At 39.7% G+C, this 26,185-nt stretch overlaps 1 protein-coding gene across 5 annotated transcripts in view; it reads left to right on the top strand.

The window, feature by feature from the left end:
- The window catches only part of LOC117213030, a 486,984-nt gene that overhangs the window by 146,554 nt on the left and 314,245 nt on the right, over positions 1-26,185 (top strand). For all 5 annotated transcript variants that reach the window (XM_033458240.1, XM_033458248.1, XM_033458277.1 and 2 more), the window contains one exon: positions 20,420-20,482. In XM_033458240.1, the coding sequence (XP_033314131.1) occupies positions 20,420-20,482 (63 nt within the window). The remainder of the gene's footprint in view (positions 1-20,419; positions 20,483-26,185) is intronic.

Here is a 26,185-nt window from a genome sequence, read left to right on the forward strand (position 1 = left end):
TTTGCGATTACAAAAAGAAAAAGAAATGAGAAAAAGCAGGTCGTTGCTAAATGAAGGAAAAATGGCATTGTATTATGGCGATTCTTAATATGGTAATAAAAATGTGGCTGATAAGATTTGAAGAGTAGACGAATCGTATGGCTATATTTTTTTAACTTTTTTCTAGGGTTTTGTTAGAAGCAACTTACTTCGTTTTAATTCTGTGTTGGAAAAATACTGTTCATGTAGGTTTAACGGTGAAATAAGTTTCGTGTTGCGTGCTTATTTGTACTTTTTAGAATGAAATATACGTTTAGCCATATTAAATGGATTACTGAGAAAAAGTATATTTCCAAGACAATAGAAAAGAATATCACGTATAAAATATAAAGAAGAAATTCAGTTACTGTGTATCTGGCAAAATATTTTACAAGCATTTTATATAGCCCTTCTTAATTCAGGATTAAATTCTAACATTTAAATACACCCTATATGATGTCACTTCTCTTATCTGTTAATGCAAAATTTATGATATAACCAACAGATATTTATCATCGAAAAATCATCGAGTTTGTCATTAGAAAAATTAATAAAATTGAGTATAATTAGTAATTTTGTTAAGCTGCCAAAGTAAGAACGAAGATGAGAACGTGGCGAATTTTTAATCGAACTGGAAACTCTCAGTATTCACGGTGCGGCCTGGGTGTTCGCGAACATTTGCAAACACTTAAAGCGGCGAAGACATTTCGTCGCGCAGAAACACGCACGAACGAACATTTTGCGAGTTCAGATGGCGTATCAAAAGCTATTCGTGCTTCTTCGTGCGCGTTTAGCATCGCATCGGGGACGCCACGGTGAAAATTTTGCGCGAATGTTTCCGAATATGAGCCAGGACCGCGAGCAGCGTACGAAATTAACTGAAGTTCGCCGAGCGGAACTGCCGCGATGGAAATTTCTAAAAAGATGCCATTGTCGCGTACTCTCGTGTCATGGTGTAACTTCGTACCGTTCGTCTTCTCTAAAAAGGACTATGATCGCGCGGTTCCTGTCCTACTTTCAGTTTTCGAGATGTTACCTTTTTTTTAAACTTTGTCACGTTTATCTCTTTATATCGCGTTTCTTCAAAAAAGATTTCTTCGAAGAAGATCCATCTTAAACGAACATTTATCGACCAGCATTATTATCTATGTGCAGAGAACGAGATCTATGTATTTTCTATCGATATCGCGGATTGCCAATCGTTTCTCCAAAGCATCGCGATCTGACACGATCGAGGTCTGACCTCTCGTCGAGATATCAAAGCTGGCAGATTCTATCTAGAGAAAACAGGACGTGGATTATGAAGAAGATACTACAGGGTCGATGAAATCGGAGGGTGTTGACCATGTCGATCATTCGCCTCTTAAAATCCTCTTTATAACCAGCTCTGGACAGAATCGTCTTCGGAATAGTCATTACTATGAAATCTTGGCAGTCATCGGGATATCTAGTACATCGTACGGATCCTTAACTGCCTGAATACTCGAATGGATTGGCTGATGTTACTGTTCGGCGATGCATCTCTAAAAATAACCCTCAAAAGATTTTTCTTTCAACCTCTCTTCCTTTCTCTCTTTTTATACGTGCCGAGAACTTGCGAAACTGCGAGCGTCCGTGTACACGGTACGTGCAATCGGAAACGTTGCTGCGTTTGATTATAATTACTTAATGCCCCTGTCGCTAAACTTCGATCGTTCCTGTTTGTTTGCTTTGCTTTCATGATACGATGGAAGCAGATACGTATTATTATATAGCTCGGTAATATGTAACGAGTAATGCGATTGATTAGTGAGATCTAACGTTTGTATTTATAATCTAACGCGGTTCCGTCTGAAAGTTTAAATTGTTTCGGTTGTTTATAAGACTTGGTCAGTTCCACTTCGTATACATTTCATGATTCCATCACACGATTACTGTCCAATTCTGAGAAGCGAAATAGCTTGCGTCTATGAGTTCACTTGTTCCAAAGAGGCGGCACAAATAATAGGAATTTTCAAGGTAAATTGAAAAGAAAGCAACTTCTCTAGTATATATCATCGTTCTTTTTCACTTTTCACCGAGAGCACAATCGTATGCACGATACACTTGTTTACGATGTTGGAAATCCGTAGATGAAAGAATACAGTCGATACAGTCCACCACTAAACGATACGGTTCATCTAGAACCGCTGAATCGTTTCTTCGTTCGCAAAATCCGATAAATCGTGAATTTACCTCCATGGTAGAAAGTTAGCACAGTGTATCACAAGAGAGTGACGCCGTTAGTAGCGGGTGTCAGCAGCAACATTAAGATGATATTACGATGCATAGTGACCTTCGTCATCGGTGTGGCGCGGGGCCTTTAATTTCACCGGACGGACGGTTCGCTCGGCTCTGCCACAAAGTGGTTGACAAATAAAGCTGCTGGAGTGGTTCGAACGAGCATCCCGCGAAAACTACCGTCTAGATAGATCCCCTCTGACCATCGCACGGGTGTGTGGATGGTGTGGAGCACTCTTGGCTGTCGCTTCCTCGGCCAAGAAACCGAGAGAAGTCAGAGGAGGAGCACACCAGATAAGAGACGCGAGAACGATGGAAAGAGGCAGATAGAACCGAGTGGAAGAAGAGAGGTGTGTCGTGTTTTTGACGATAGATAGGGTCGGTTCTAGCATTTTGGCGACACTCCAGCATCTATATAAATACCACCGGGAGTCACCACTCGTCCCTGTGGCGCTGGTGCTCGCGCGCGTTTATGTGTGAGCTTCTCTTCTTCGCTTCCCGCGTACTCGACACGCTTCGTTATTTTTCCCCTTCTTCTTGCTCCCGTTCCGACGTACGTACGTTCTGTTCATACGATCGTGTACGTTGGTGGCCTCTTCTTTTTCGTTTTCTTTCTTAGTGTCAGCTCGCGCTTTTTGTCACCGTTAACCGGCCGCAAACTGCGATCCGGCACATCCCTGCAAGCCGAGAGTCAAAACTAATAAAGAGCGAGCGCGCGAGCGACAAATGACACGCGTTTGCTACTAGATCCCGTAATTCGTGTTATCCACGAGCTGTTGTCCCGTTCCTCTTTCGGAGTTTACTGACGAGCTTGTTTTGGAATTAATCGCGATACACTGTTTTGTATCGGATCCATGGTTTTACGGTGATTGATTTCGAACGTAAAATATATGGATAATTTATTTCGCATTGTTGTCGAAACAAGAGTAATATCAGGCAGATATCTCGTGTCTCGGTACAGAGAAGCGTATATCAAGCTGCGTTTGTTGGAATAAATTGGAATTCGGAATGTATGTTTTCTTTTTCTGTGTCTTTTTTTTCGTGTAAAAGTTTCGTACAGGAAATTGAGTTTGAAAACGCACGGAGTACGGTCACGTTCAATCAAAATTCGGTGTAATAAACATCGCTATAAATACGTGAAATACGTGCGCGATTTATAGGAGCAATAGCTCGTAATAAAAAAATGCCCCATATCGGTCGGAAATTTCCGTGACCTCTTATAGTAAAAAAAAAAAAAAAAAAAATCCGACGTATTTGAAGAGCTTGAAGAGCTACTCAAATATAAACACGGCGGAAGTGGTATCCGGTCCGCATATTTTCATACACGATATTCTCGAAAACGAAGGATCGTACGAAATGTCATTTTTCATTTCCCATTTACTTTTTTCTGAAAAACCTCTTCGTTCGATGTTATATCGTAACGCGTCGATTATATTGGTAAAATTTGAAACCAAATTACACGTTCAACACGACTATTCATGTTACAATATTATATACAATTTCAATTGATTCGAAATTTTACCAATGTGATAGTCGTAATCGTGATAGTCATATTTCATTATAATACGAATTAAATGTCAAAATGTTTTGTACACGAATAATATATGCATAAATATTTTCTATAGTAAATATATTACTTTCGCCAGTTACTGTGCTTTAATTCCGAACAATTTTCAACGCGCCGAAGTTTGCTCGTGCTTTTTCATCCAGAGCAAAATTAAACGTCAGAGTGATCACGGGAAGACGGGAAAAAGGCAAAAAGAAAGATATCCAGAATTTCATTGTGACGCCAGTTTCACTTGGAATCGCAGGTTCCGTCGCGCCTCTGTTGCTCCTTCGCGAAACTTCTGCCGTCTCGAAAATCCAGGCACGAGTTATATACATGAAAAATGACAGTCCTGTCCGTGGAAGCAGCCACTTTCCCGCGACATCCTCGATATTCGCTTATTCTCGAAGGACGTGGCTTCTCGCGAATGGTTGAATGGGCCGACACAAGACGCATAGGTATTCGTTGGAAACCGTATAAAGACGTCGCGAAAGCAAGTACGGCCGGGATCCACCTGGGAAATTTAAGAGAACATTCTATCGCGCAGTTATCACGAGGATACGTGGCGGGAACCGACAACGTTACTACTTCTTCTTGACCTCGTTCAAGTTTCGCGAGCTCCTCGAGGAAGCCCGACCGCTTCGTTTCCAGAATTTATGTGCCGACGTTGAGCGACTCGCCGCGATCGATACAGCTCGCTCTCAGATCTCTGATTTTATTTTATCTCTATTTTCCTTTCCTCTCTATCGGTTTCTTCTTTCACGACTATTTTACGATCCTTTATAAGATATCGTTCGACGTAGCGTTTTGTTTACTTTAATTTATTCATTTTCATAAATACGATTTGCATATTGTATCGACGAAAGAGGAAGGACGAGTCGTTATCGAGCGTGTCATGGACAAGATTGTGATCTCTAAACGCGGTTAAACGGTCGGAGACTTTGAAATCGCTTTCACGAAAGGGAAAGTAGCGTGATGGAGAAAATTATAGATTAGAATAGCACGCTAGACTCGTCCGTTGTAATTTTCGTGACCTCGATGATATCGATTCTCCTCTATCATTAGTTTGAAATCGAAATTGAAAGGGAGAATAAAGGAAAATAGGAGGAGCATTCGTCGTAAAGTGGTAGGAAGTCGCGCCATTTATAATCATCGTGTCGCGTTCGTTTCGTTAAAGCGCTACAGATATTGCTTACAATATCCTCTATTATTATTTCTATATTCCCTGGCTAATGGACGCCGTTCACGTGAAGTTACTGCATCCTTCTTCTCGTTCAATTAACGAAGTCTTGTCGTTTTATTCTTAGCTTTATACAGACGCGAGGTCCGTTACATGCCAGCCGGGTCTCACTAGGCGCATGTTCTAGACTTTGTAAAAATATTGCTCTCGTAGAGTCGTTGGAATGTAAACGAACGTCTTGGAATTATAGACCGAGCAGGTGTAGAACCGTTTCGTCGTTTCGACGAATGACGCGCGCGCGAACCATCGTCATGGTAGCCGCTCGGTACACGGTACCTCCACTGGCAATAGACGTTTACGATCGTCGGTCAGACGTATTTTCCATGAAGCGACGCTCGATGCGTGGCCCCGACAATATTTTCCATAGAATTTTCAAAGAGCGATCCACGCCATCGTGTAACATATCACTCCCATTTTTTCTAATCGACCTCTTTTCACTCTTGTTTGTCACCATCCCTTTTTTCTCTCGACCCTTTTCTACTATTTTCTCTCCCTTTCCCCTTTTGTTTTATTTTTTCGTTTTTCTTTTTCCTTTTTTTTTTCTTTTTGTTCGTTTAATCCATTCATACGGCTTTGATCGGTCGCTGTTGATTCCGAGGCTATTTTTAATTCGAGGTTAATAACGTCACGCTGGAGATGCTTAAATTAATTAATCGGCCGTGTCGTCGACGTGCAGCCTTTCTCTTGGAAAAATGAATATCGAACGACGCGTTTTAATCGACCGTTTCTTCGTACATCCTCCGTCTCGTTCCTTTATTTCTCCTCTTAATTTTCTCTGGTTTTTTATAGTCATCTGGCATGGTGCGAATTAATCCGATCAATTTGACTCGGTCGTGGTATGAACGAAAAGGGTTAAAACTACGAAAGAGGAAGATTGTTGATTCGATCAACGGGCGATTATTGACGGAATTTCGTAATAAAGCGGATGGAACGCGGAAAATTTCGTTATTTAATTACATCGCTTTAGCGTGCACCCGGCAAGAATTCACAGACTCTGTAGAATATTTTCGTTGTCGACGGACAATTAGCGGTAAAAATGCTACGATTTGCGTCAGTCTGTCGTCTAATGAAATTTCTGCGGGCCCAGTGACGTTGGACACGCGTTACTGCCAACAGTGTCAGAAACGAAATGGAATTTCAAAAAGTCCAACGCGCCGTGGCTTTTAATTGGGGATGTATTATACCGTGGACGAGCTAACGTGCCTCTATTTATCATTTCGCTTCTGGCTCTGCTACTGTTCTTTTTTATTCTGTTTTATAGTCTTGCACGATGTACAGGCAGTTTGAAATAAATATCGTAAAAATGTCAGTACTCGAAACACGTTTTTTTTAATGAATGCCGTATTGTAGATGGTATGGCTAAAATATTGTGTATGGTTTATGGAAAAATTGATTATTATATGTACGTATATTAGAGTAAAATACATAAGCAATACGGTTTTTTGGATACTTCGGACGAAGATAAGCAAATATCTGTGTAGAATTAATCGGTAATGTATTTTCATTGTCTAAGATTATTTATTGTCCTTCCACTGAATTTCTCATTCCTCCTTTTATAAAACTTCAATCACGATGAATTTCATTATACTTATCGCAACGTTTGTTGTAAGAATGACATTCATTATTCATGTCAGGAAAAGAAAAACAAATTATCGGGTGATCTAATAAAGAAATTCGATAAAGATAATTTACACGCCCACATAATCCTGGAAATAACTTACGTGTAGGAAAAACACCTATGATTCTTGTACACAGGATCTTCCGACGCCTTACTAAAATTAAAACGAATTTCTCAATAGCATTTGAACAACTTTATTACCAATATTCGAATATTGAAATGTCTTTCTTTTCTTATCACATACAGCCAATAAAGAATTTTAAGAATTTCACAACGGTAGAAAGTTCCTTTTCGTTGTACGCGATAATGAATAGATCACATGCCACGTCAAATTTGAAAATAAAAGGACAGAAGATAAGACTTTCACGATTAATATATTTTCGTCTTTTAACACGTATCGGTCGTAAACGGTTACGTTGGAAAACTGATGAAACCAGAAGCGATATTTCATCGCCCGATACGGGAAACACGACTTTCGAGGACATCGAGAAACATGACGCATGAACTAGACGTGTAGCCGCATAACCGCGCAATTTGCCAAGAAGTTGGTGGTGTGTTGAGCGACAAATCAAGGCCGGCGTATTCTCCCCGTGGCAATTTGCGCCCGGCGGCGCTCTTGCTCCGCTTAAAGGAATTATAAATCGCGGCTCGTTCACCGACCAGTCGTCCGAGCGTGCTATGTGTATCTCTGTTTCTCCGAGGACGCGTGTGTGTGTATAAATCTGGCATGCCACTGTGTATCTTCGCTATACGCATCAACAAGTCCGTTGTCGTACAATTAGATCTCTATACGACACAGCTATGGTCGTTGTTCCGGACTGTCGTCACTTTCGTTAGCTTCTCACGTTGTTAATTTTTCGCTGGATTCGATAAGGAAATACAATCGAGAAGATTTCTAAAGATAGGATGTATAAAACAGAACATAAATCGAGTAAACTTCGTTGGAAGTTTTGATTTTACATCTATCGTTCTTTCTATATCCACGAAATAAGTACGATTTTTATAATGATTCAACCATACGACCAGAAAATGCGTTTTGCTTTTATGCGTTTTTCGTAAACGCGCGAGTTTTCCTTCAGTGCTCGCGAATTCCGATTAACGTGCAACGTGGAATACAATTTAATAATGGGTCGAGTAATTTTTGCGTTCGTTTATCTTCCCTCGAGATAGAAATCGATCGAAGAAGTTGGTCCGATACTGCGATCATACTACCTTTATGTAGTCATTATGTTTGAAATGTGTTTATCAGAGGTACTGAGTTACAGGCGAAAGGAAGCAAGGTAATTTGTTACGTGAACGGAGGTAGATAATCTACCATAGCTGTGTATCGCTAGTTCTTATTTGTATTTCTTACGTTTGGTTGACAACTGACATTTTCCCCACAATCAACATGTTATGTACATTGTAATCGTTGGTTTTACGTATTCGCGTTTGTCGTATATAAAACAGGTATTTATCAGAGGTCTATAGACTGTAGTTTTAACCGCAGACGTGGAAGACTTGTTCTCAGCGTAATTTACTTCGTACGGACTTGCAACGTTTGATAATAGCGCGTTACACGAAACGATCCTCGCTTCGTTTGAAGAAACGTTACCTGTATCTTATAATTCGTATCGTACATAATCACGGGAAGCGTATAATAAAGTTGTCGTAAAGGTAGATAGCTGCACCGAGTAGAAACACGATTATGAGCGGTTTGTAGGGCACATTTCTGCAGGAGCATATCCTTTACGTTTACTTGGTACACGCTTTATTCGTCTCTCTGAATCAAAACCTACATTTCTGCTCATCATTCCAAGAAATAATCTCAATCTTCTAAACTCAATATACTTTAAAATTCTTCAAACATTGCAAATACTTGTCTTATAACCAGCACGTCGATTCACTTTTACGTTTCTAGGTAATTTGCATGAAGAAAAATTGTTGAAACGTCAGAAATGATTCTCTTTCAACCATATCGCTGATTCACTATCCAGTACCATTTGCCAGGTAATTTGCATGGACAAAATTCTTCAAACATTGCAAATATTTTTTCTTCATTCACATCGACGATTCACCATCGGCCATTATATTTCTGGAAATTTGAACGAATAGGAATTCTTTAAACGTTACAAATACTTTTCTTCCCACGAAATATTTTATTGCAGATGGTACGCGTAGCTAAGAATCCTCGAAACGTTATAAATATTTCTTTTTCAGCAATCTTCCTATACGTTAAACGCTATGTTTTGGATTATTTGAGTAGAAATATCGTACTGTGAATGATACGAATACACAAAAATTCCTTCAACGTTCAAAATACTTCAAAATACAAATAAATATTACATTCCAGGTAGTTTGTAAAGTGAAAAATTCTCCAAATGTTTCCGCTGCCTCCGCAATTCCTCGAAACAGCAATAAATGTTATATTCCAGCCTACTATAAGTAGACAACAATCTGTCAGATATTAAAAGTATTTCTTTTTCAATTATCGTATTATAATTAGAAAGTACAAAAACTCACGAAACCTTATAAATATTTCTCATCCATCCATCTTCCGGATTTCACCGTTAAAACCTATCCAAACTATGGCGTAACAAGCGGGCAAGCGCACAAAGCGCAAACACCGTCAGTTCGAAATTGAATCTTCACCTCTAATCTCCCTTCTCTCGCCTTCTTTCCCGTGTTTCGTCCACGAAGAGCTTTCACGTAACCAGCCACGCGTCCCTCTGAAGCTCGAATGTTGGAAAGGACGTTAGCGAAACTACTGCGTGATTACGTGGTGCTTAAAAGCTGCTCGGTTGTATGTGCGTGTCTATGTATAGGTGGATCGCGCATGTGTCAGGTTACGTTATTAAGGAAACACCGGCGGCAAAATGTACGGACAAAGGACCGGGGGTGGAAAATGTTTGAAAGGACAAACAGAAGAGAGAGCGAGAGAGAGGGAGAGGAAAAAAGACGAAGAGAGACGGAGGAGAGCGAAAGCGAAGGCAAAGCAGCGATGATCGATGACTCTGTACGCGCGCTATTAGCATGACAATGCACGCGCTCGGTGCTGTGCTTTCGAGAATGCTTCTCGCGAGTTCGTTCTCGTCTTTCGTCATTCATTGTTCGAACGCCCGCGTGCTTCTTTTTGGCTGCGTCTAATGCTCTCTTCGATCGACTATAGTAAACGCATGCTGTGCTCGCGGTTGTTAGGAAATAAAACATTAAGCATCGTTAGAACGTAATCGAAGCTCGGCAATTTCAAGGAAGAACTAAAATCCTCGATTTATAGAGATTTGCTTGAGCGTGAGTTAGACAGGTTTCATGAAAACAACTTAAACAGACTTTGTGCCTTTCTAGTTATTTTTTTTTTATAGTCAGTTATGTTTCCTTCTTTACTCGGTTATGTTTTCCTTAAGACATCGATTGTGAAACACGAATTTTTCGAACAACCCAGTTTAAGCGAAGCCTCGACGTGAAGCATATTCGTTGCTAATAGAGTAGTTACTCCAGTTTTACAATTGCGTATATTTCCTCGCCAGAAGTGTCTTTGCTTTAACCGATAATTCTGTTTCAGCATATTGACCATCGTTTTCTTTCTAAAAATCAGAGCAAAACTTTTTTGTCGAAACACAAAAAGGTACAAACGCGATAGTCGCACTTACATTTTCTATTTATTGTTAGACGACGCAACGTATGCATCAGTAGCATTGAAAGTGTTAGTTTGAAAAACAGCTTGGCGATTGAAGCTTGAACGAGATTTTCAGTTACTCGCATTAACCGAAAAGAAGAGGAAGTTGTAAATTTGAAGTAAAGACGTGCGGTTTAAGATTGGGAAGTTTATGCAAAATGGCGAAAGGTTTATGATCATATGACGACTGTTGTCAGTTATGGGGTGATAAATTAAAATATATGTGCGTTCTGAGTTTCGAGCAGCCTTGACACCGTTTAGTGCAGTTGTTATAATGTTTCATTTGATTATGATTCTTTAATTCCACTGAAACTCTACACTTTTCTATAATTTCAATTTTATAAACTCGTAAAGCTTGATGGATGTTATATATTTTAAAACACATCGTATTATACAGAATTGTAAAATATCCAGTGTATTTGTAATCTGTCCTCCAGTTGCATGTCATTTTATTAATTACCTCGATAACATTTTGTCTTATCTTACGTGCTCGCGAGAAATTTAATAATTATTCCTTGTCGAACACGTGTCTCTCGATTCAGATGTCAGGTAGTTAGAGATAAAAAAGCATAAAATCTATCTATACGCGTGACGTAATTGTAGCTCTGGCGGACTAATGCATAACATTTCTACTGTCTGCTTCACGTTCGTCACTCTTGTTCTAAACGTTACTATAATCGTGACATTAGTAGCTACGCTGTCTTGTACGTTATAACGATACGTTTTATTCTGCTCGTAGCATGCAACGAAGAGGATCATAGGAATTTTATATAAGACTATTTGCAGAGAATCTTTCAGCTAAAAATAAACGAAAGCTATTTAAAAACGGATCGATGAATCGAAGGAATTTTCGATGTTCTCGACCTCAGAATTCTCAGTTTTACCGCTCTGAAAATAACTATCAAAGTAAATTACGTTCGAAAGAGTTATTCTGCCCGTGTCAGATAAATTTTGATTCAGTTTCACGTAAAATTGGAATATTTCGTCTTGGTGCATTAAAACGTACGAGGATAGTAGATCATTGTTTATTACACGAAAGATACTTTTACATACAAATTAAAATTATTTCTCCCGTAATCGATATAAACTCGGTGAAGATTTTCTATGGAATTAGTTCTAGTTTTGTAATATGAGCTTCGTTTTAATCGATAATTATAATAGCGCTTAAAAAAGAAGAAGATATAATTCTATCATCTGACCAGAAAATGTACTCAACGTCTATAATATTCACCATGGATCTATAGATTATTTTTTCGTAAAGCTTCTCGGTTACTAAATCTAAAATGACAAGTTGTCAGTAAAGAGAATATTCAAACGTATATTCTTCGTAAATTCTACTTTGAAACTTGAAACTACTATTATTTCAATGAGATCACGCGAGAAAATGATCAACGAGCTTCTTCATTCGCCCATCATCCATACAAACTATGTTCTAACTCTCCTTGCGCTTCTTCTCGATACAAACGTGTTGATTCAATATACAAGATCGACGTTCCATTTTTATATCTGATTGTACGATACGTATCGTTTTAACAAGATTATGTTTCAATCGTTCGAAGCGTGTATCTAATGTGTTGCGATTTTCGTAACCGTGACCCATGCCTACTCAATCCGTTTAAAGGTAACGAGGTATCGATCCGCAGTAACCTTGCAAGTCAATCAGTCGCTGATCGAAGTGCTGACTTAATTGAAAAAAGATCAAATTCTCGGACGATTTTAATCATTCTCCTAGTATTCATTCGTGCCACGTTTCTCATCTTCTTCGTTATTCCTATTTCTCCGTTTCGCACTGCTGCTCGCTGACTCATCGTTCCAGCAGAAATATCGAATCGATCGAGGAACAGGTTCGTTTATTATCGCGGATTATTTAACCTATCGATCAAGAAGTTCATATGTGTATCCAGAGGTATATTACCAGTGGCTCTTTGCGCTCCTTCTTGATTCTAAAGCCGTGGATGAGATACAGGATAAACTTATCGTTTAGTGCAGTTTTTTGATCGCTTCGAGGAATCACGACTTCCCTTATCTGCTTCATCGTTACATAGTATGATTCGTTATTAGACTTTGCACGTTTACGCAAATTCATATTTTTCTGTAAAAGAAAGAAAAGTGAAATTAAAATACAAAACGATCATTGTGTATATTTTTGCATAAATAAATTTCCTGTAAATTAACCGTTGTAATTGACAATAATCGATGCAATGACACATAAAGGCTCGTGTAATATTCCGAAACCTAACTAAAGCTAAGATACAACCTGTACAACGCACATTTCACAGAGTCACGAATCGAAGTAGATTTCGATCTTTCTCCCAGCTTTTGTGCCAATTCTCTCGTCCAATCTTTCAAACAAGTAAAGTTCTACCGAATTTTCACGTGAGTAGACATATTACCTATGCATATATATATGTGTGTGTAGATGTTACGAAGTCAGGTTTCTTCGAGGTCTGCACCTTGCGAGAAACGATGCGTCGCCTTTTTTCGTCATCGTGGCTCCATGAATCACGAGTTTAAATTAAAAGCCGGCGAAACGCGCGTGACGAATGACGCGAGGCTGCTTAATTATGCGGTAAAAAGCGAGTGGCCGTGACGACGTCGCCGCGAAAGAATAGAACGGCCCGGCGCAAACGAACGTCCGGCCAATGAAAATGATGAAGAGGAAGAACGAGGAATAGGCGAGAGAACACGGTCGACACACGCTACTCGCGAGGACTTTTCGTCTTGCTCTCTCGCTGCTTCTTGTTACCCGATGCCGCCGATGTCTGACAACTCTGCGGCCGTCTAATCTCCGCTGTTCCCTATTTTTAACAGCCCTGGCGCGTGTCAGCCATGGGACAGAACGAGAGACAGACCGAGAACAAGGGAGAAAGAACGAAGGTGAGAACGAGTGAAATATAAGGAAAGAGAGAGAAAGGGGAAGACGTAGCGGTGAATTATCGTCGAGGCTGCTGTGCGTTCGCTTCTACTGACAATCGGTCGGCCATCAATCACCCGGCATACTTCCGTTTGTAGAACGACCCAGGGCCGAGCTCTTTCTGTCGCCCATGCCCCTTGACAAGGTTTTAATGCACTCGATTCTTTTCGTTAGCTCGTGCCGACGCGACGCGACGTAACAAATACACGGAACAGGAAGAGCTTTTGACGGACGTGATGCTCGTCCTTCCTTTCTTCTTTTCTTTTTCTGTTTGACTCGCCGGTGCTGCGTATCCTTCTCTTACGATCGACGTGACGTGACGATACTCGGGCGAAGAAATTGCGGGACTCTTGGAAATGGATTTGCTGACAGACCGTGGAAGAAATATCGACTGCGCTTTGATTTATCGTTGTCACCCTATTGACGCGCATAAATGTGTTAATTAATGGCTCGTCTTTAATTTGGACCTAGTCAATCCCCTGGTGTACTTAGAGAGTTCGAATGTTGGTTTATGGATCATAGTCCGACGACAAACAGGAAGTAGTACGTTGAAATTGGAAATTCGTATTTGCTCGAGGTCAACTTTCGAATGGACAAATTTTTCTTTCGTTTATGGGGCAGGAAGTAATTAAATCTTTTTTAAGAGACAAGATGGGTATACTTAGAAACTATATATATATAAGTCAGTAGTGGTAAAGGAAAAAGTTATTTTAGTAAGAGAACAACAAGAAAGCAGCTGATCTTTATAGACTACTAAATCTTAAGTGGCTCTCTCTTTTCGTCTTATCGACTATGTCGACGTCGCGCTCGTACGCGTACGAGGAATTACAATTTGATTTTCCTTATCGATACGGTGCCCTGTCGTTGAACAGGAATCTCCATTTTTACGACCGCGGTCTTTGATTTGCCAAGACCGGGAAGCGATAAAGGGAATGAAAGACGAACTACAAGTGGATGGAACACAGAGAAATGTAGCAGAAAAAGAGATACGGCGACAGAAAGGGCGAAATAGGGAGGGACTGAAGCGCGGAAAGGCAAAAGGAAGGCAAAGCCATTCAACGACGTTTCTCCTATAAATTGAAGAACTTCCCGACCTTCCGGTACCCGTACGGGACCAAATTCCCGCGGAATTATTTAAATCGCCTACGAAGTCTCCTTAATATTGAGAAACGATTGTTGCGTCGTGCTAGATGTTATAACAAGTTGAAAACATTACCCTACCTTAATGTCGTTGAAAGATTTCTTTTCAGAATGATCTAGTTTTTCGAAGGAATTTTCGGATCATCCGGAATCTGGACGAGGAAACAATGTATAAAACCGTAGTTTCATTCTTTTTCTATTTTAGTAATTGTTATGCAGGGATTTTTTGTGATTCCGTTGTTGCAAGCTGTTGAATTATAAAGTAATTTGTGTAAGATTGGATTGTTCTTAGAAACTAGAAATAGATCTAAGAAGGAGAGAGAGAGTGAGTGAGAGAGAGAGGTACTTACGTAACTCTGTCTGTTTTTATTTTTGGTTTTAGGTTTAATAAAATCGAGGTGAGTTCAAGCCAGTTGCCTTTCTTTGACCCGATTTTTCTTCGTATTTCCTGCAGAGAAATAGAGAATTATTGTTCGATGAATATTAATATAACAGTGGACATTACGTAACAATCGTATCTCGCTACAGCGTTAACGAGGTTTCTAATTATTTTATACAACACACGTAATATAATCATAAAACATTTTTTCGTGCCTCGATACTTCCCCTTCTACAAAATACGATTATTCTTGAATTTGATTATGTTCTCAGGCAATTTTCCAAATATTCCTCTGATATTTCACTGTCATTCTCAAAGTATCAGTTGCTTCAAACAGAGCAGGTCGGAATATGTAAAGCCTCGTTCGTTCATTTCACGTTTTATACGCTTTTCCTTATCGCGTTTGTGATTCATCGACGACAACATAGTCGCGATGTCGGCTGAGATTAGGGGGTTCGAGATATTAAGGAGCGTTTCCACGATTGCACGGGTAAATAGGTCAGCGCAGGTCGATAATTGGACATCGTAAATTGCCAGCTCGCCGGAAGACGATCCTGTGGCCCACGGAATCATGTCGTTGACGAAAAGTGGTCGATCCTCTTTGTCAGTGCGCCATCGTAAATTAACGGCAGACTCTTTTACGACGTTCCCTGCGTTTCGATTTAACTTCTGGCTACATTCTATAACTTTGCACCCTGACTTTGTCAGACGACGTCTTTATATCTCTCCGCCGTTTTATTGCCGCATCCACACTTGGCTTAGCCAAGACGCTGTTTCGCTCCATGTTAAATCATAACAGTAACCGACTCGGTCGACGTATTGCAAGCAAACACGACGACGATCCAAGAATTCGTTTAATTGAAGGGAATAAAATTTGAAGATCTATCGGAAACCTACAGTGGCTACAATATATATTTGTACATATATTTACTTTCCGTATTTTCCAACCAAATAATTTCTTTTAATGGAACTCAATATTTTCACGACATGGATATTTTGCAGTCGCATGAAACTATCGCTGAACGATACGAAATTTAATATATTTGTACCTACCTAATTGGTGTATAAATGTTATAATAAATACTAGATATAGTATCAATTTTGTAGCTATTGTAAGTGTTGAGAATTGTGGATCTTAAAATAAAATAAAAGTAAAGGAACACTAAGGTTACACCTGGAATTCATATTAAAATAGTTTTAGATTTATTTAATAAACGATTTCCAAGATCTTCGTCGATATACATTTGCACGCGTCTCAGCACTTTCTTTGTCTCGCCATCTTCCATATCACACTGCCAACGGAACAGTTACATTCATCTGTTTTTCGAGACGCTGTGCACACACATACTTCCACACACTCATATTCACGTACGTCTGTCACTACTACGCGGCTAATCTAGTCTAGCACAGAAAATTATACATATCTCAATAGCAACAATAGGAAAATTGAAAAGAGAATTTCTGCTAGGAATTTCAGTCATCTTCTTTAACAATATTCGATTGATTTGCATGATTCTAGTTATAAAATCGAGGAAGTTGAAACGTTCCTTCATTCTTAGAAGATGAAAATACATTTATAAGAATGTTTTGAGTTTTGACAGTATCTTAAATTTAAGCGGAAGAAATGGCTAGATTAAAATATTTAAGCGTTGTAATATATTACATGTACTGCATTTGCACAGTATAGCAAACGATATTTTTGTTCCCCTAACGGAAATTTTACTTCTGCCGACTATACATATGCTGCGAATAGCCGATGGCTCACATGGAACATATTAACACGCATAATGCTCCGCGTGTTATTCCGATTTTATGCAACGGTAAAATTTTACTCTGCATTCCTGTAACACAAACGTTTATGACGGATTGAAAATACCTATTCCCATTTTAAAACTTTCGTTTTCGAGTTTGTTTGAATTTGTTGAACCATCATGCATCGAGATAATATTAACTTGAGGAAGGAAATAATTTGTTCTAAGGGAATATAAATTTTTTAGAGTAATTGCAGTTAATAATCATTTCACTTTCCATCGTACAATGCATATTAACCGTAAATTTCTTTACACATTGAAAATAAATCTTGTTCTTTCTTTGCATATCTAATTATAATATACGCATAATCGTACCCATGATACTCTATCACAGAGAATTTGCATCAGGCGCGATAGTATTTTAATATTTAAAATCTACTATCTCGCATTCCAACGCTTACGGTCTCTTTTGGCTGCGCTTTTATTCCACTTGAGACATCATGAAACGATCTCCAGCTTAGTTCATCGTCGTACAATCATAGCTCGTTTTATTTCTAATCAGAGTTTCAAAATATCTGATGTATAAAGGCTAAAATCAAATTTCGCTGCGATGCGTGCCTGTAATGTCTCCCGAAAATATTCGAACATTTATCACAGGTAACTTTTATATTACTCTATGAAACAGCTTGGAATTTCATTGCATTATGAAATTTAAAATATGACGCGTAATATATTCATAAAATGTTTCTATAAGTGTTCGAATACTCTCTTTGCTCAGTAACCGTGCAACGGGACTGGTGTGTAAAATATGTTTGGCCGAGAAATTGTTGCTTGGCAGATGGGGCAAATGGCGCTATTAAAGCTCGAGGTGGACCACTTCCACCCCGGAAGTCGTTGCGCGTAAACAAAATACAACCCAGTTTCGAGTCGTTCAAGGTTTCTGATTCTTGCCAAGTTTAGAGGTCCGATGGTGTTCGTCTTCGAATCACTTAGCCCGCCGACGTTCCCATTTTTGCTGAATTTTTCCACGATACGGTTTCGTGCCATCTATCTTCCCTAATGTATCCCGGTCGCGATCGCGCGACGAGAAACCGTTGAGCGAACGAACCTAATAAATTACCGTATTGGAAACGGACTGGAACTTGAAGTTGCACGCGTAATTCATCTCTTGCCTTCTAATGACTAATGCGCCGATCAACCTCGTTTGACTTTAACTAACGCTTCGTTGCAACTTTCGTCACGGCTTGTCACGCGTTACGGACTTCTGATTATAATTAATCAATGAACGTCGCCCTCGCTGCATCTTCGAAGGAGCACGAACGTGTTTAAACAGACAAAACTGACGTCTCTAACGAGTGAGGATATGTAGGATGAATCGCGAAAGCTCTTGAAGACTCGCGCACATCTTTCACGAGTATGTTGCATGTGTTGCGTGAAACGTTTCGTGGTCTCGTTAACGTACTAATAGAGTAAAATTATCGTGATCATATCGGTAAAGTTTCAATGAGATCTAAACTTGTGCAAGGTATTTATTGCAAATGCGAAGATACCTATTAATTTACGATGGATGAAAGGTAAACACGCATAATATATCCGTCCGTCTTGAGCCACTATATATATCCATAGAGTCAGAGAAGATGGCTATTTCTCGCAAAAGGGAACTACGCGAAGTTTTATTCCAATATTTCATCGAAACATAGTACGCGAATAGAGGATCAAAAGATGTTGGAACCGTTTTCAGCTAGTAACGTACGTAACTCAACACCCAACTAGTTGACGAGATGACAGATTCGTTTCAGAAACACGTCTGCGGAATGAAAACTGATATTGTGTAAGGAAAGTCTGTCAGACTGTCTTCTTCTAACGAAATCTATTAAATCTCATCTATATCTGTTTAGACTCGCTCATTCCTCGAAATAATAGCTGTACCCGCCGATATAACCACGCCACGAATACTTTCGTTCCCTCTATCGCGTGTATCATCGAACATACAACGTCCCAAACAACGAGCATGTTTTCCAACTCGTCCATTGTATAAATTTACCAGACAGAAACGAACAGAAACGAACATGATTCGGCGGACATCTTTGCGAGGCGAACTAGCAGCAACGGCAATACGAGCTTGAATTTCGCAGCATCATAAAATCGTGTCATCCGCGTGACAGAAATTAAAAACGAGTCTTAGGTCGTTTAACCCTCGTTTTACGAGCCGTCTTCGATCATCGGTATCACCGTTTCAAGCCGAAGCATCGTCGCGCTTGTCTCCTATCAGAAATTACACCCTCGTTTCGCTTCACACCTCCGAGCGACTATTCGCGGCCTGGCTTTGCCTAAGGCCAAAAAAACCACGATGGCTGAACGAGGAAAACGGAACGGTGGCAGTTCACGCTTTGCTTCGACACGTAAATTTATTCAAGCATAACCGATCTGGCAGACGTTCAAGACGGACGCTCCAGCTAGTCTGAGAAGTCCGGCACAGTTTTACGATCAAAGTTCGGAACGACGCTTGCACCCAGGTTGCTCTTTCGCCACGATTCCGTGGCCGACGTCGTCTTTGTGCCGTTTCTTCGTGTCGAACCCCTCCCGTACGATACGCTCCGATGATTCTCGAGCGCGTTTCCGTCGTCCGTGCATCGAGCACGAAATTTCCATCTCGATAATCCTGACTGGATCGCGCGAGATCGCCATGGACGACTCTAAACTGGACCGACCAACGTTTCCGCCGAATCGAGACACGATTTTTACCACGAATTACCACTAACGCTGCCTTTTGGCGAGATCGATTTCGAGTTTGGCTGGAACGTGCTTTCGTTTGGAGTCTGCGCCGATAGAGTTGCTTTTATTTGCCTCGATTCAGCAATCGTCGTGCTTGCGAGATACGAGCGTTTTCTTTTTGTCGTTTCGAGTTTCAGCATGATTTGCGTCCTTGTCGAATAGCCGTTACTTGGTAGAGAATAGCAGAAATTGTAGGTGAATTGTAATTGTTACAATTGTAATATTATCGTTCTTTCAAACAATTTGTATTTTTCAATAAGATCGCGTGACAAGATTTTTAGCATAGGATGTATCATGTAGCGTAACAATAAGTGAAATGTGTAAAAGAAGTAAAAGAATGTTAACTTCGTTTTAAAGTACTACTTTCGCCAATGTGTTTGAACATGTACTAAAGCGGAATTTATTTTTCGACGTTCCTTTTTAACGCTAATGTCTCACCCTTTGATTTCTACCTTCAAGCAGAAATGATTAAAAAAGTTTCTAAACAAATAATTTTTCAGCCTGATGTACTTTAAGAGTTTATACTCCATTAAGGAAATTATCGTTACCAAGGATATCGATATTTCGCTATATTTGTCTGATATTTTAGCGGCATTAGCGCTGCCTAATTAATGTCCTCGCTTGACGAGACGGTTTCGAGAGTCGAATAAGAAACATTTTCGACGAGACGAAATTTTAATTGCGACCGGCGGCGATTAAAACAAAATCGTGTGCCCAACGTCGAGTGCACTCGTGTTAGCCCTCATTTACCTCCGCTCTTGGGTGAATTCGCTGGGCAAAAATGTTCCTGTTACCCTTCCACTTTTCTTTCGATCGCGGTTATCTTTTCTTTCGATCGTTTTAATTTGTAACCCAACAATTTAGAAACTAAAATATTTGTCGACTTCGATCTATGATATTAACGAATCGGTTGATTCAGTTTTTCTACGTATTCTCCGTGTTTGATTTTTGCCACGTTAATTTCAATTGCAAATTTCGATGATTAACGATCCGTTGGATATTTAATTGTCGTGGTGATTTACGCGTTGTTTCCAACCACGATATCACCAATTTCGTTCGTAATTAGCGACTGGCTCTGTTATTTCTCATATTAACCGACAATTTTTTTCTTTTTTTTGTTGTAGAGTGACAACGGGCTAGTGGACACAGATCCAGGTCGAGTTAGCAGCATGACAGCCATCAACTCGGTATGTAATTAATGGAATCTTACAGACACTGATGTAAAAGATATGTCGTTTCTTAGTATCTCATTATACTTTTTAATATTCTAATTGACAAACTAAAATCTACACTTCTCTGTTTACTTGATTAAGTCTGTCTATTTGATCTGCTTATTAAGACTATCCGATACATATCTTTACTCTATTCTGCAACGTAATATCTGGTATACTAGCAACATTAATTACCCGATCTGTTTTACTAGACAACTTCATCGACAAGTTTTATTTATCACTCTAGCGTGTCTATTTCTTTTAGTCGCAATTGAACGTCACGTCAGTGGCATAGGTTATTAACGAAGGAAAGAAACGTTGTTATTATATCTGAATATTTCACGAAGATAGAATTCTACTAGACGAATCTTATTATTTCTTCTATGTCTTACTCGACATCTTATTATTTTCTGTTTCACCTTTGAAAGAAGGTCTAACTGTATATTTCTTACGAAACACGTCATACTTCACACAGACACGTATTAAAATTTCTTTTCTGCCCTATATGTCTTCTTCTACGTATTATATAAAATAAAATAAACGATCGACGTGTATCGAATCCAATAGAGGTTTATCACAAGTAGAAGTAAATACAAAAACCTGAACTACGTTGTCCGATTTGTTTAATTAAAATCTACAAACGTAGCCACCTTATTATCCGCATTTCCAAGCGAATCATCGAGCGTACGGCACTCCAAGTTCCTCTCCAGTCGCACAGACTCGCGCAGTTTGTAAACGATGAGGCATCAAAAGCGACGAGCACCCCTCAAGCGAGGGATGCGATAAATCAAGTTCCTCCTCGACCGATCCAAAGTCGCTCGATTCGAGCAAATTCTCTGTTCGATCCTCGAGTAGCTGCACGTGACGCGGTCTCTATAGTGGCCCGATCCATAGAAACTACCCCGATGGAAACGGGATTCGCGGTAGTATGGAAATGAGGAGCCCGAACGTAGTTGGCACAACTCGTGGGAATCGTTCGTCGACACGGCGCGACGTGCCCTGTCGGAAGACTTACATCTACGAGCTCTTTTTCCATCTTTTTTCATCAAAAAGTCTTGGAATTCCGCGTCGATAGGCGATTGAATGTATGAGAATTCCAGTGGACCATTCGGTGACCGACGTCGAGGCTACGCCCTCTAACCTACCCCTTTTCTTCGTTTCATTCTCGTCGTCATTCTTTCTCTTCGTTTGTCGCGTTTCATGGAACTTGATGTACCAGCTATTTGATGTTACCACACAGAAAGTTGGTTAATTTTAGCGGTTCTCTTCGTACTACGTTGAAACTGATTAAATTGTTAACTAACTTAACTAACTAATTGTTAACTAACTTAACTTCTTTAATTTAATTGGCTAATTTTTAATTTGGTTAAAGTAGGAAGTTACAGTGGCGAAAAATATTTCATTCTTTCGTATAATAATTTAGTTAGTGCAGAAGATTGATAACGTTTCTTGGTGGATGTTTTCACGTTCGTTCAGGCATAATTTGACGAGTTGATACGCGAGTTTTAGGAGGGCATGGTATTATTTAGCAACGATGCGAGTGTTTCAAGAGCGCTGTAAGTTAGGAAGTGAAATACGCCGGCGGTCGAGACTAAATTCCATTTTAATAGTTGAAACGCCTCTGTGTAGTGAGTACCCGCGCTTTGGGAGTCATATTTTAGCTGGCGTCTCGTACACGAGCCATAAGTTGGGCGCGCGTTTTGACCGCGAGCTTCTTTTTAACCTCGCGCTCGTTGCTGGGACGACGTTTCCGCAAATGATTTACCGATTCCGTTTCTCTTTTTTCCAACGATTAAATAATCTTCTCCCATTCCATTCTTATTCTCGAATCCGATTTATTATCTTTTTTTCAAATTAACATGTTGTGAGCTGACATATTTAACCAACTGGAGACTTGAAAACCGATTAAATTTCGACGATCGCGTATTTTCGCACTGTTCCAAAATGACACGACGATGACCAGCACTTTTTCTTCCGAACGTCAATGCATTCTAATCGAACAATATTCTCCCTGATAGAGCGTCGATGTACGATTAACGCGCGATTTAACGTGCAACCCAGTTTCGCGCTGCAAATAACTGGACACAACTATCTGGTCGCGAGGTGTGCAACTATTTTTGAAAAGGCCATGGAGTAAACAGTGTGTCCAATTACTTTTAGAATTACCGAGTAAAATCAAGCATCACGATACATCGTCAGCCTGTAGGTTAATGGTGTATCGATAAATTCGAATGACTCTGCCCACCACAGTTGGAGTGTGAAAATTACGATTTACTGCATAAAAATCGCAATTATGAATTTGTTTTTGTACATATAGAGAGATATTTCGTCTTTATTAGGGACAAATATTTATCCTCTTTTCGAACATGAATCTTCTTCTGATTTTAATTATTAATTATGGATTAGTACTATAGGAAACAATATTTTTATATAACGAAATTCTAAACGTACCTTTTTTCTTTTACTTCTGGGTTTATACGCAGCAGATGGTGACCACAGACTTTTGATTCTTAGCGCATCATGCGCATCTTGTTTTAAGCGCATATCTTGTTTTAAGAAGTTAAAAATATTTCTTCATAATTAAACTCTAGCGAAGTCGAAACTGTGTCTTTTACGCAACGCTCTGAAATTGATTCCGAAACGAAGCGGAACGCGAACTCGAAACCGATGACTCTTTTAATGAAATTGTAGCCGAAAGACGGTACTAAAGGACGCCAAGGAGGAAACCAGTTTAAATAAAGACCGCGCATGTGGGTCAGCCGGCGTGGCGTGCATCGTGCATGTGCGTTACGCAAGCTGATTCCGCCGCACGCATTACTTGCATCGAGCTTTGTTAAGACGCGTCGGTGGTGCACACATGCTGCATCAACCGGTCGCTCCTAATGGTCCCGAAAAACTCGCCGACATTTATTATCCGCGTACGTGTCACCGTTTATTTCATTATAAATGATGCTTGAAGACAGTAATAACGTTATATAAAACATTCTGAAATTCCATTAGCACTGTAATGAGACGCGACTATCATAATTATACTGACCAAATTTAAAATTAATTTAAAAATATATGTAGAAATTACAAAACATTTACTGTAAACGTATATTTAGTAAAAAATAGTATTAATAGTAGTAGTAGTAGTAGTAGTAGTAGTAGTAGTAGCATATATATATGTATAAGTATTTGAACGTTATTGTAAGTCTGCGTGTACGATATTTGTTAGTAGTTTTACGTAGTACAAGTTTTTCCAAAATTTCTTGCTTCTTTAACACAGATACAAACTGCACTGAAAACAATTAACTTGGCTATTATAAAATCGCAATGTCGAGATATCTCGCTACCATGTTCATTCAGAAAAGAATTTTTCTTAATAAAACTGAGACCACCTGACCCGTAATTGTATAACGGGGAAATGTATCGAAAATCGGATAGAAGAGTAGAGAACGGGAAAAAGAAATCAGTCGAGTCATGTGTTGTCGACCGGCTAAATATTTACCCGCATGCTCTTCCAGTCAGGAGGGTTGTCATATTACAGTTTTCGAAACGACACGACGTGACGAAGCCCGCGCTATATGCGACACGTTTTATCTGTTGCCTTTCGTTCCTTCTCTCCCTAAAGATAGGGCGAGTTTTACGAGCACACGGCGGCAAAAGTCGTCTTCAAAGATCAAAATATCGGGGACGTCGTCAGCTTGTAAAAGCGAGTAAAACGAGCAGAACGCCCTAGTCGATACGACCATGGTTTCTAAGAAAAATCGAATATAATGGACTCGTAAATTATCCATAGTCTACGATGTCACCGTTGTAAATGACTCTTAATTATGCGTTCCCCTTTGTGCACACGTATAGTGACTCTATCTACACGCTAAGAATAGATAGAGTGAGATATAGATGGAAAATGATACCGACGAATAAACGTTCGTGCAGTCGGATGTTTTTATTTCATCGTTCGGCTCGGTACACGTTGCGTTGAGAGCTTTTTAATTTCGAACCGGTTCGTGGGGTCCAGGTTTTACAGATACGTTGAACTTCAGGGGATCGATTGGTAAGAATGGTACAGAAAATTTATCTTGCGGGTGTTCGGCTCGACGATTAATTTCATCTATGTGAACAATTACTAAGATTGCTTGCGAAAGTTATTTGTTTATTTGGTTACACCTGCTTATTGGAAATAGCAGAAGTACGTTTCTTATGATTCGAATGAAAAATGAAATCTATTAGAGAATTGTTAATGTCATATCAGTAATTGATCACATATGTGTATCGATTATCGATTACATATATGTTTTTTGGGGTTAAGGGAAATTACGGAATACTTTAAACTTTCTGTTTCTCTATCCAAGTCTTCCAAGATTCTTCGTCACCAGATCTTAAACACACCGATGCAAATAAGTTCAAATTATATGATCAATCTTTACGGTTTAAGAAAATTTTTCATTAGGATTTTCGAATCATCCTTCACAGTCGATAAACAGGGTTGGGTGCTGGAAGTTGCATAAATCGTCACCCATTTCGTCGAATAGCGACTACGATGTCCCTTGGGATGGACTCAGGTGCTTCGATCTGCACGAAGGGTAAAATCCTTCGTCTTTTTTTTCTTCCTTGCTCGGGTACTTCGTTCCAGTCGCTTCCTCTTTTGCTCCGCGTTCTTCGTTCCTCCATATTATCTCGCGCGTCGTACTCACGAGAAGTGGAAGGCACATAAAATGAACTGCAGCCGGCGCGCTCGAAAAGAAAAGAGAACGGCCGATTCTTCGGCGGGATCCCAATCCCGAACGACGACGTGAGATTTATTTCCACGATAGAACGGAAGCAGCTGGCTAATGTCGTCGGCTTTGTTGTACCGAATAGACTGAAATTAGATTTTATTTGCACGATTAAATGGAGGAAACGCGACGAGTGATTGCACTCTGGTCCTCACCTGTTCTCGAGCGAGTAGACCTTCGAGTTTGATTGATCTTTCGCTAGGTTTGCAATAGTCTTAATATGGTTTAATAGAACGACACCGGATTGTTTCGAACGTGTGACGGGAATAAAATTTAGATTTCAAAGTTAAATTAAAAAAATGTTCGATTAAAGAGAATTGTAATGAAAGGTAGACTATGCTGAAATACGCAAATTGCTTCGGTTCATCTTCATTTCCTCGAAATAACAGCGAACTATTAATCTTGGAATGTTCAGAACTTTTAGACACCTCTTGAATCAATCAACTTTTCGTTTCATGCAACAGATCAAGAAGTTTGTCCATGTTTACCTAACATGGAGTTTTACGAACTTTCGCTTAACTTACCCTGTAATCTTTTTTTTTCCTTTCTTTTTTACGTTTTTACGAACTGAGTAAATCCTTATTAAACACAGTCACGTACCAAGTAAGTATAATCTTTGTGAGATCATTTATCCCCGCTTTTGGAACGCGCAGTAAAATTTACCGTCGTATCGCAGTCACTGTCCCTTGCAATTTTTGCTCATTTTTCCATTCTTGTTACGCGACCGTTCTGTGCCCGATTCTACTATTGTCGCCACAGCCTCCATAAATAATACCGCTGTTATTTACGACTTGACACTTTGCATTCTGCGAAGGTGGCACTCCGGTCGCATTGTTGCGCGACCAGAAAAATGGTTTACGCGTGGAAATGAGTCGATGGTGGAAGGTTTCTGTCCTGAGTGCGAATCAGTGTATGCATT

Source organism: Bombus bifarius, unplaced genomic scaffold (genome assembly GCF_011952205.1).
Source record: "Bombus bifarius isolate JDL3187 unplaced genomic scaffold, Bbif_JDL3187 scf7180000007970, whole genome shotgun sequence".
In the NCBI taxonomy this organism is placed as follows: domain Eukaryota; kingdom Metazoa; phylum Arthropoda; class Insecta; order Hymenoptera; family Apidae; genus Bombus; species Bombus bifarius.